General features: G+C 35.8%; 1 protein-coding gene across 8 annotated transcripts in view; it reads left to right on the top strand.

Annotated features, from left to right (window-relative positions):
• Positions 1-12,106, top strand: part of LOC143233856 (late secretory pathway protein AVL9 homolog) — a 75,583-nt gene that overhangs the window by 49,705 nt on the left and 13,772 nt on the right. For all 8 annotated transcript variants that reach the window (XR_013018362.1, XM_076470643.1, XM_076470645.1 and 5 more), the window contains 2 exons: positions 6,740-6,820; positions 7,436-7,553. Coding sequence is in view for 7 of the 8 variants with exons in the window: in XM_076470643.1 (XP_076326758.1) it covers positions 6,740-6,820; positions 7,436-7,553 (199 nt within the window). In the remaining variant the exon portion in view is untranslated. The remainder of the gene's footprint in view (positions 1-6,739; positions 6,821-7,435; positions 7,554-12,106) is intronic.

The raw sequence follows: 12,106 nt of genomic DNA, 5'->3' as shown, positions 1-12,106 counted from the left end.
CATCACTTCACCAATAGGAGTGTAGTACAATAACATGACACATGACTCCCTCTGTACATTGCTACTGAACTATTACCTCTTGTTTGGTAGCACTTGCACTTGAGCATCTTTCTTTTGTCTGATTAGTGTTTTCAATTGAATTAGTTATTAAATGGTTTCAATTTAACATATTTAAAAACATTTGAAAGCAGTAAGGCATACTTATTCTGGTTGCATTTATTGTTACTTCAACTACTTTTCTCTTCTACAACAACAGGAATTCCAGTGATAATGTCACCACTTAGGTGTTTTTATATTTTACAAGCACTTTACCACAGGTTTCAGGTGGTGGAGATCCATGAGGAGATTTGTCTACATTTATTTGCAGAGAATTTGAATATTATATGGGTCAGCTTTTTCCTCCACACATTGCCTAACTTTCTTCTGAACATATGGAACCTGGGCAGCCTAACAAGTACTTTGCCTCTTATCCCCTTCTGAATGTGCTGTCTTTTCATACCCTTCCTGAGGATTCTGTCTGGTCTTTTATGGTCTTTTTGGACATTATTTCTCAGGCATATGATGTTTTGTCTCTTGCCCCTATATCTTATGACCCATGTCCTTCATTACTGCATGACTATACTTCCCACATTTATTTGGTTTTTTAACCTGTCTCTCAACATTTGTAATTTATGCTGAACAATTTACCTCTCAGTTGAGTGATGGTTTTAGTATGCTTCATCTCCAATGAACTTCGGATTATCAGTATGCCCTTGCATGTCATAAGATTGACTGTTCATATCTTCACCAATAACTTTTGAGTTCAGTTTTACCCATTTTGGGGGCAGGTCCCAGCTCTCCCATTAGTCTCACCCAAATTGTTCCATGCCAAATGTTCCTACCTTTGTTTTACCCTCATGAATCTTTTGCATGGCCTTTCCACTATTTATCTTCTGTCTGAAGCTCTTACAGAAGTCATGAGGGAGTTTCTGAAGACACCCATTTCATCCTTCACTCATTTGTCATCTTTGGCAAGGGCTTTGCAATGTGGTTTATCTGTTGTTGGAATCTTTTAGGCCATGATGATATATTATCTTAAAACAGTTTACCTGCTCTTTATATCTAGGATTTGCTAATAGCTCTGTTTTTAAGATGTTTCTTCTTTGATATTTCTTGGAATCTTTGGAGTCTGATGGCATTGGGCAACAATCTGCTCCTTAACACCTGGTTACCTATTTGTCTCAGTCATATCTGTGAATGATGCTAAATCCAGTTTCCCATCCTTCCCCTTCCAAGCACTCAACTGCCTCTTCTTTTTGTGGCAGTTTTTTTCCTTTTATGATAATCTGGTGAGTATGTACCTCATGAGAACTCAACCTGCAGCCTTCATTCATTGGTGATATCCTTTCACCACCGATGTTTGAGGTCTTTAGAGTTTGTCAGAGGGACTTGACATTCCAATTACTGTCACATCTCCCTTGTCTCAGGTACCTGTTTCTTTCGTCTTCCCCTTGGGATCCCATAACTTGCCAGCATCTATCAGAGGTGATTCAGGACCTCGTAACCTAATGGGCTATCACTCCTGTTCCTCATTCCTCTTCAGGGTTTTACTCTCGTCTTGAAGCTTGTAATTGATCTATTTCACTTTTGTTGTTTTATTCACCCTCCTATGCATTTTCTCCAGGTTTATGGATGACCGAGATAGACATCTCCAAAGCTTATCTGCATATTCTCACCTCAGTACCATTTCATCCTTATCTTCAGTTCATCCATCAAGGAATGGTGTATGAATTTTGTACCCTGCCCTTTGGGCTGGATTTTGTTTCTTATGTGTTTTGTTGAGTGGTGAGAGCTTTTGCTCTTCATCTTAAATCCCTGGGGCTTCATTTCTATTTTTACATGGATAATTGGCTACTTCTGGCCCATTTCAAACAGAAGTTGACCGACTGAATAGGCTGGTTGATCAAATTGAAGAAGTCTTTTTATCTATCCTACCCAATACCTTGTGCATTTGGTTTTCTTTTTCAATAGTCATCTCAGTAGGGCCCAATCTTCTCCCATCTGACTCTTCTGTGAAATTGTCAGTTTGCCATGCTCTGTATGTTCCCTCATTTCCTGCATGCAAAGTTATGTCACTTTTGGAAAGGTAATCTTTTGTGACACCGCTAATCCCTTTTGGCCATGTGAACATGAATTCTTATTCATTGGACTCAGTATGGTCAGTGTAACTTTGCTAAGAATTCCTTGGATGCTCCCTTTACCATTCCTCCTACATTATCTTTTTTTTTTTTTTGTGATTGGACAAGACTCGTATTAGCAGTGTTCTGTGCCCTTCTTTTGTCTGGATTTACATCTGTTTATGGAACCATCACTTTAGGGATGGGGTGCATGTGTTAATCCCCAAGAGGCTTCTGGTTGTTAATCTCTCAATGAATATTCTTTATCTGTCAATGTCCTAGAGCTCCTAGACATTTGTGGATTTTTGGATCACTTTCTTCTGATTGTCAGACATTGACTGGTGATAATTTGTTCTGACAATTTAACAGTGATGGCTTATATCAATCACCAAGATGGCACATGGCCAAAATCTCACTGTTTTTAAACATTGGATCTCCTGTATAGGACCAAAGTGCAATGCATTCAATTAATTTGTGTCATGTCACAGGTGCTATCAACCTCATGATAAATCATCTATCCCACCCTGACAAGATTGACCTGATAAAGTGGTCCCTCCCTCTTGTTTTCAGGTGGCTTTGCAATCTGTGGGGTTTTCCTAACATTGATTCATTCGTCACCACTCCCTCTTTTGGTGTCCAGTACTTCAGACTTTGGCTATAGATGCCTTCAGCCAGGATTAGTCCCACAAATTCCCATATGTGTATTCTCCTACCCAGTTGCTTCATTGGGTTGTTTCCCTTATCTATTCCATCCTGTGCCAGGTCCTTCTGATCTCTCCCTATTAGCTGGCTTAACCATTATTTCCTTATTTATTCCAACTGCAGTTATTTCCTCCTGTATCACTTCTGCTGCTGCTCAAACTCTTTTATTAATCCTAGTCACCAATTCTGTATCCTCCATCTTCACGTCTGCCTTGTTCTAGTCCTTCACAAGTAGATTTGCTTTCATCCGTCAAGTAGTTTTATTTGGCTCAATCCTCCTGTCTTTCCTCCTTGGAAGTGTATCAGCAAAAAATGGATTGTCCGTCACAATGGGCTTTGCCTTGGAGATTTCCTCCTGCTCAATCTCCTCAATTTCATGTTATTGGGCAACTTTATCAAATCTCTTTTTGTCTTTCTCATTACTATGGGATTTTTCTCTCACCCATCTTTACAATATTAATCCATTCCTTTTAGATTTGTTAACTTCTTCAGTGACCTGCTCTTCAGAATTGTGATATTCCATTACTTTACCTCAGTTGAAACCTATTTCATTGTGTTCTTTCTTTCATCTGTTCCTTAAAATGTATTTCCTTCTCCTTCCCTTTGGGTGTCGACATTGGTAAGCTGACTTGTTTGGCATTGTTGTTACACACACACACGCACACACACACACACACACACACACACACACACACACACACACACACACACACACACACACACACACACACCATATATCCTCATTATGTCTCTTTGTCACCCACCCAACCCCGTTCAGATCAAAATATACGTTACTGACCTCTACATGCTCTTCATTGGTACATGGCCAGCACAGCTTCATTCCTTGGTTCTTGTTTTCACCTCTGCATTCTGTGGTGACTCTCGTCCACTAGAGGTCTATCTGCTTTTATCTTTAGCAGTTGGATGCAGTATGAGCTCCTGTAGGTATAAGTCTTTTTGTCCCCTTCCTACCATATGTTGTTCCATGTTATCTCTCATTAAATCTGATATCTAATATTGTCCCTCATGTCTTATCTTTGTTTGCCTTTGAAGGACATTCTGCAAGCAGACATGTGGACTAACACTAACATGTCCATCTACCCTTCTTTTTATCATCATATCATAGTTGTGAATTCTTCTGGTTTTTGCCTTCCACCTGTGGCTGTACTTCATACTTCAATGAAACTTCAACACTTGGTATGTTGTTACTAATACTTTCTTTTCTTACAGAGCCTATGTTTCAAACTTTCATTACAAGTATCCCACTCTGTGGCAAATGGTAACTGACCAGGTATTCTTTAACACTAAATCTGTACTGTACATCGTGTTGACTGTCGCTTTCCTTTTTTATGGCTTTGCACATTCTTCACCTTTTGAGATGGAGTGTTTCACAAGATTGCTTGTATGCAAATAACCTTGCAGTATTTTGTTTCATAAATATTCCCATTTCAGACCTTACCATCCATGAACTTCATGGATAAAGCAAAAGTGGATAGCTGCCCATCCCTACTATGCCTCAGTTGAATAAATCTCTATGGTTAGCTTTTCAATGTAAAGTTTCTTGATCACCCATTGCACTGTTTTGGATTCCAAGTAGTTAGAATGGTCGACCATGAGGCACCTTCCTAAATGGATTTGACAAAAAGATGGCTATAAACATTCAGTTGAGAATAGGATGGTGGTGTTCTGCTAATGTAGATGAGACTTGGCCCCTACAAGAGTTGAGCTGCCTCCTGATACCACTAATATAACCACTGGAGTTGAACTGCTGAAAATGTAGTTCACCTCTTCAAGTGGAATCCTTCATCCTACCACCTCATGGATGTTAATACCCTGTGGTCTGGTTTTGGACTTAGAGTGAACCAATCACTGTAAGTTCATGCACAAGTTTTGGGTTGTCTGTCTTCCGTCCTCAATTTCCTCCATCTTTTTTGTGGATCACAGATGTAGTATGTGGGACTGTTCTGGTTTCTGTCCTTGGCTTCCCCTCATGTTCTCTTTTTATGGGGATGTTACTGCCATATGGAAGGTTCTAACCTGTTTCATGGTTGAGAGAATTGATTGCATATAGTAGACATCTTTTGGTACCAGATGTCAAATTTCTGAAATGATAGATCAGAGCTAATCCTGTTTTGTACCCAGGAATTGGAGTGGTTTTTAATTCCCTAGTTCTTAGGTTTGAAGAGAGGATTGTATGATTCTCATTCTACCTTTGTCTGGATGTAGCTGACTTACTGAGTATTGCTTGCCATGTCATAGTGACTCTCCATCATTGAATACATTCTAATTTACCCACTTTTTTGATTGTAGGATTGAGTTACAATATCTTTCTCCAGATAGGACCACTTTCCTGATGCATTCATTTCCATTCAGATGTGCTCCTCTTATACATTACACATATGGGCAAAGAGTATACCTGGATCAGAAGTAATACAGTCTGTCTCTTCTCGTCATATTCTTTCATCTGCAGAAGATGTTTTAGGGGTACATCTGTTCTTTCCTTGCACAGGTTCCTCCTCCTAATTTAATCCTTCTAGCTAATCTTGTGAGAGGAGAATTACTGTATCAAAGGTTATAATTTTCCTATACTGAAACTATATTTCCAACAGGTACTTCCTTCTGCCTATACTTACTATAGTTTCCCACTCATGACTAATGCTTCCATTATTTATTAAACTTCTAAGTGATAGTTTGATAGAAGTGCACAGAAGGAGCCACATGTGAGTGTATTGGTGGAAAATTGATGCATGATGATTTACATTAGAGACATGTTGGAATAATTTGATTCCAGTAGAGGTGGTGTAGAAAGAAGTCTTGTAGCATGTGTAATAAAAAGTTTACATTTTCAGTATAGGAATTTTTAACTTTGTATCTCAGTTTTCAGAAGGCATTTGACAAGGTACCACATAATAGACTTGTAAAAAATTATCTCTGTAGGTTTAGGGGATAAGTTAGCTAATTGGATAAAAGAGTGGAAGGTTGGAAGGGAGCAGAGGGTTGTTACATATGTAGTTTAGTTTATCTTACAGTTTTGTATTTCATTTGTAGCATCCCTAGAACTTCATAAATGAATATGAAGTGTTTTTTTGTTTTGTTTTTCTGGTAAAACTTTGTATCTTATTGGTTATTATCTCTGCCCTAACGTTAGCTGTACTGAAATCATCAAACACTGTGAAAGTTGAAAAATATGAAATAAGATGAACAATACTTGTTTATTCTTTGCTGTTTTTCAAATTTTTTTAATCTTCACAGTTTCAACTGCTAGCCTTTTTAAGTTTTCTTTTCATTTTATTATTTCCTGTGCATGTGCTGCCACCCTCTGTCAAAAACAATAGATTATAGCAAAAGACAATCAACCATCTGTAATAAACAACACAAAAAGTACATGATTCAGATGATCTTTGCAACTGTAAACAAGTCCTAAATTTTTTACACTAAACTAGTTGTTCAAATAGAAATTCACCTAGGTTAGAAATATGTATTTTAAAATACAAATAAATATAGTATTAGAATGTAATATGCTATAATTTAACTGACTTTTGAATTAAGCTATAAATAATTAAAAATTTTCATGAACTTCTTGAAGCTAAACTACAACAGAGATAAAGAACCTGAGGCTGTCTGTGTATGCTTGCCAAAAAAAAAACTTCTAATATGATGTGTTACATGCACCCAGGTGTCCTCTATATGCAAAACATTCCTACGTGTTACAAGCCTTAAACTCCCATAATCAATGTGGTTCAACTCTTGGTGTAGGTTAAAACCAACATTTCAGATTTTATTTATATTAGATTTTTATTAAAATTTGGATTGGTTTACGATTATGAACAATGTAACATAATGAGAATATCTGAACTTAGTAGTTATTTTAATATTTTCAGGTTGGGAAGGTGGTGAAGAATGGGTGAGAGCCCAATTTAAACTGTATTTATTAAGCCTACTACGGACATCACAGCTAGAAGGTACAATAATCCTTTTTAAAATTAATTTTTGCTTCATGTTTATCTTTGTCATGTAAAGTTTGTATTATTAAAAATTTAAATAAAATTCAAAGTTAGCTTTAGCACTTGGCACAGGGCTCTAGGCTGGTAAAAACTTTTATCCATGTGTTTCTTGGATTTTTATAAGATAATTAAAAAAGTTACAAAAAATAAATGGATTAAGAAGCTTTTAAGTTTTATGGCACATCAAAAACTTCAGTTATAAGATAAAACATTTTTGCATACTAGTATTATGGGACTTTTTTGCATACTTAATTAATATTAATGAACTTATTTTAATTTATTTACAGTTTAGCTTTTATTTTTAAACAGTTTTCAGCTAAGCAAAATTTCATGTTGGACATAATTCACATTCTGTGCTTTTGAAACATTTTTGTCAAAAATTATCCCTTTCTCTTTTTTGTGAAGAAGGTCTACCTTTCTTTTCTTTCAAGAGAATAAAAACAAATGAGTGTATAAATACAAAGAAGGAATTGATTAGAATGTGACAGCTAGTGAATAGAATGTTTGTATAAAACACAGTAAGGTCACCACACAAATGATTCAATGATTTGTATTCTTTTGGATTTTATACAGATGGTGGTAAGGAGGCTGAAGAATTTAATTCCAATTTTGTAATGGCATGGAAAACCACACATAACTACAAGATGTGGAAAAGTGGGAATTATCTAGGAATCTTGGAAGTTAATCCAGTGTAAGAAAAGTTTATTTAATAGTAATGATACTTGAACTTTTCACAAGTGTTAAGTTATTCCTACCTGTTTTTTGTCATAAGGAGGCAGTAATACTGTCTGTGTAGGGATGGCTTGGATTGTTCATAAAAATGGGATTTTAAATATTTCCTCAGTAGGTCATCAAAACTTTAAAATACTGTACAGTATTTTCTTTTATAGCAATATCTACAGTCATGTGAAAAATTTAGGACACCCTATGAAAGCCTTGTATTTTTGTAACATTTTTGGATATATAGATATTTAATCTCAATTTCAACAATACTGAGAGATTATAGGAATATAACTAAACAATTAAAACTGAAGAAAAGACTTTTCAAGATCTTCTGTAAATGTAATTCTAAAAAATGCATATTCTAAATGAGGAAAAATCTTAGGACACCCTACCCCCCTAGTAGTTAGTGTTACCCCCTTTGGCTGAAATAACTGCTGTGAGATGCTTCTTGTAGCCATCTACTAGTCTCTGACATTGGTCTGAAGAAAGTTTGCTCCCACTCCTCAATGCAGAATTCTGTCCTGTCAACTGCGAGATGTTTGAGGGGTTTCTTGCATGTACAGCCTGTTTCAAGTCACCCTACAGCATCTCAATGGGATTAAGACCTGAGCTTTAACTCAGCCATTCCAGGACTTTCCATTTCTTAGTTTTCAGCCCTTCCTTGGTGGATTTACTGGTATGTTTTGGGTCATTGTCATGTTGTAGGGTCCTGTTCTGCTTCAGCTTTAATTTTAGTACAGATGGTCTCACATGATCCTCAAGCACCCTCTGACACACAGTAGAATTCATGATGGATTCTATGATTGTGAGCTGTCCAGGTTTTGCTGCAGCAAACCAGCCCAAAACCATGACACTTCCACCTCCATGCTTCACAGTTGGTATGAGGATCTTTTCCTGGAATGCTGTATTTGGTTTATGCCAAACATGTCCTCTGTTCTGGTGACCAAATAATTCAATTTTGGACTCATCTGTCAAAGAACATTATTCCAGAAGTCCTGGTCTTTGTCTACATTCTCTCTGGCAAACTTCAGTCTGGCCTTCATGTTTCTCTTAGAGAGCAAAGGCTTCCTCCTTGCACACCTCCCATGCAAGTTACACTTGTGCAGTCTCTTTCTGATTGTGGAGGCATGCACTTTCACATCAACAGTAGTCAGAGCCTGCTGTGGGTCCCGTGATGACATGTTAGGGTGCTTGGAGACCTCTTTTAGCATCTTGCAGTCTGCTCTCGGGGTGAACTTGCTTGGACGACCAGACCTGGATATGTTGGCAGTTGTTTTGAAAGCCCTCTACTTGTTGACTATTTTCCAGACAGTGGAATGGCTGATTTCAGATTCTCTTTAGATCTTTTTAAATCCCTTACCAGATTCATAAGCTGCTACAATTTTCTTTCTGAAGGCCTCAGTCAGCTCTTTTGCTTTTACCATGGTGCTCACTCTCACTTCAACAGTCAGGAGCACACCAAACTAAATGTCTGAGGTTTAAATAGGGCAAGCCCCATTTAAAATGCTGAGTAACAATCTTCTAATCATGTGCACCTGGTGTGATACACCTGTGTGTGAGTTGAGCCATTTTAAGTGGGAATAAATGTGGGGGTGTCCTAACTTTTTCTTCAGTTAGAATATGCATTTTTGTAGAATTACATTTACAGAAGACCTTAAAGTCTTTTCTTCAGTTTTAATTGTGTAGTTATATTCCTATAATCTCTCGGTATTGTTAAAATTGAAATTAAATATATATATATATATATATATATATATATCCAAAAATGTTACAAAAATACACAGGCTTTCAAGCCAAGTGGTTAAGATGCTTGACTCAGTCTGAGAGTTGCAGTTTCAAATCCCTGTTACACCAAGCGTGCTTTTCCTTGCAACCATGAGGGTGTTATTATGTGATGGTCAATCCCACTAATCATTGGTAAAAGAGTAGTCCAAGAGTTGATCATGGGTAGTGATGACTAGTTGTCTTCCCTGTAGTCTTGCACTACTAAATTAGGGACAGCAGTCAGAGATAGCCCTTGTGTAGCTTTGTACAAAATTCAAACAAACAAACTGACTGAGTAACCAGTTCAAATAATGATTTAAATATCATGGCAAAAAGTTTGAATTTCTTGTTCTTCTTTCTGCTCCATCTCTTATTACATGATAACACAGAAACCATCATATTAACTAATTTCACTGAGGTGACATACTTTCAGATGGATTATCCACTTCTATAAGTATTATTAATTTGTAGCAGTTTTAAAAAAAATCATAATTCTGGTGTAAATAATGTTATTAATACCCTCTGAAATGAACTTTCTTACAGAAATATGTTATTCCTCAGAAATGCTTATGTACAGAATGAAACGGGAATTACCAGTCATTAATAGATAAACAATAAATGTTACAGTTGGAGCCTCTTTGTATTTAATATTGGTTATAAATTCAGTTTTCCTGTATCTTTTGAAACGTTGCATTAAAAAAACAACGAAAAACAAGCAAATTCATAAAGAAAAACTTGAAAAAAAGCAGGTAAACATAGGTATGGCTAGTATCAATCCTTCAAAAACAATGCAGACAAGATAGGAGTGGCATTTACAAGGCTTTTTTTGCACATATGTATTAGTTGAAGCTTAACAACACTCAAATAATTTAGTCACTTCTTGAATTTTGTTTAGAGTGCTGCATTACATATTTGTGAGAGGTAAAAGATAATAGTTTTATGCATACATGTGGATAGATTGGTAAAAGAAAATGTTGATGTTTTTCTAAATAAAAAATTTACCTCACCATTGTTTTAAGTCATTTTCTAACCTGATCAGTTATTATTGGTTTAAATGCAAGTTGTTACTTTTACCTTTGTTTTAAGATCTACTAGTAATCTGTTCATTGTTTGAAAAGCTTAATGTAGTAATAAGGCAAAACACAAACATCATAATATGAAGCATTTTTATTCAACATCAGTAATCTAGAGGTACAAAACAAACAGTTAAAAATGCAACAGAAATATGGTATAATTTGAAATAAATTAAAAGTAAATAATTTGAATATAAAAGGTATAACAAGAACATGAAACTTGTGTAACACAAATTAAATAGTGAAATTAAAATAAATTTAAATCAAATGAGAATATGTATTATTTAGAGACAGAAAGAGTTTTTATGTGTAATGTTTGCCTGTTTAGAGAATTTGGAGAGAGAAATCAGATACCCTGTTTCTGTATTTTACTTATAGATAGCAGAGATGGGAGGGTTTCATAACCTTTTTACCAGTTTTTATAGATATGCCCATGTGTTCACATGCTTGTACTTTAAGTTGGCATGTGGTTTCACCTATATAGGAGGCCTGACAGTCTCCATACTTGTATAAAATGATGAGATGTGAAATAATTGGCAGTCACCAAATTATCTTTGTAGCAGAAAAATCTGTTAGTGTGAATGTGGGTTTCTTAATAACTTTCAGGTATATTTGAGGATAGTAAGTGTTTACATAATTATTTCAACTGTTTTGTAATGAGGGAGCTGTATCTCCCTAGATATGGTAAGCAGGTATTTAAGGGAAGTTTGGGTACAGTGTATACCATAGATGGTTTGATAAATGCATTGATTAAGAATGAGGAAGTTATTTTCTCTTAAAATGCTTTGGGTAGCCATTTCAAGGTAAGACTGTAGGCCCTATTTAGTAGGCAGTGAATAAGACTGTTTGAAAAAGAAAGGTATAAAACTGTCATACTGAGTGAAAAAGCCAGTAAGTGTATTTTTATAATAGACAGGAAATGAAAAACAGTTAGCATCATGATTAACAAGAATGTCTAGAAAGGAAATAGTTCTTTGTCTTAGTTTTATGAGTGAAGTGTATGGAGGGATGTTGTAAATTAAGATACTCAAGAAAGTGTTAGATATGATGAGTATGGTGAGAAATAAGGGAAATATCATTAACATACTTTCCTTATAGAATAGGTTGAAGCTTAAAGGACAGTTGTTAATCCAGTTATGTTTGTGGTGACAGAAAAATGTTGGCAAGTGTAGGATCCAGGAAGGAGCCCATAGCAACAACAACTACCTGCTCATATAAAGTATTATTAAAGAGGAATAGAGAGTCTTTAAGTGAGAGTTCAAGCATATATTTTAAATTGGATTTAGAGAGTCTGTTGAAAAGAATGTTTTTTTTAGCAAAGAGACTACACAGTGTAATAGTAATAGTTTTGGCCAGGGGAACATTAATAAAAAGAGAAATAATATTGAAACTAGCCATCACAAGACTGTTAAGAGGTGGAAGTTGACTTGTTTCTTGGCAAAGTGAGAAGAAGTTAGGTGTTGTTTATTCATTCCTAGTAAGAGGTTTTAAGATGGATACAACAAATTTAGCTAAGTTACAACTGTGAGTGCCTAAGGCAGAAGGAATAGGTCATAGGGAGGTATCTGGTTTGTGAACTCTTATAATACTTCATGTTAGGAGCCTGTAAGATGTAAATTGCTGTAAATACAATCAGAAATATTTATTTACCTTTTGGTTTCAAAGAAATCTGAGGTTTTTCTTC

Source organism: Tachypleus tridentatus, chromosome 12 (assembly GCF_004210375.1).
Source record: "Tachypleus tridentatus isolate NWPU-2018 chromosome 12, ASM421037v1, whole genome shotgun sequence".
Classification (NCBI taxonomy): domain Eukaryota; kingdom Metazoa; phylum Arthropoda; class Merostomata; order Xiphosura; family Limulidae; genus Tachypleus; species Tachypleus tridentatus.
The sequence above is the reverse complement of the archived record's forward strand: the minus strand, read 5'-3'. Positions and strand labels throughout refer to the sequence as shown.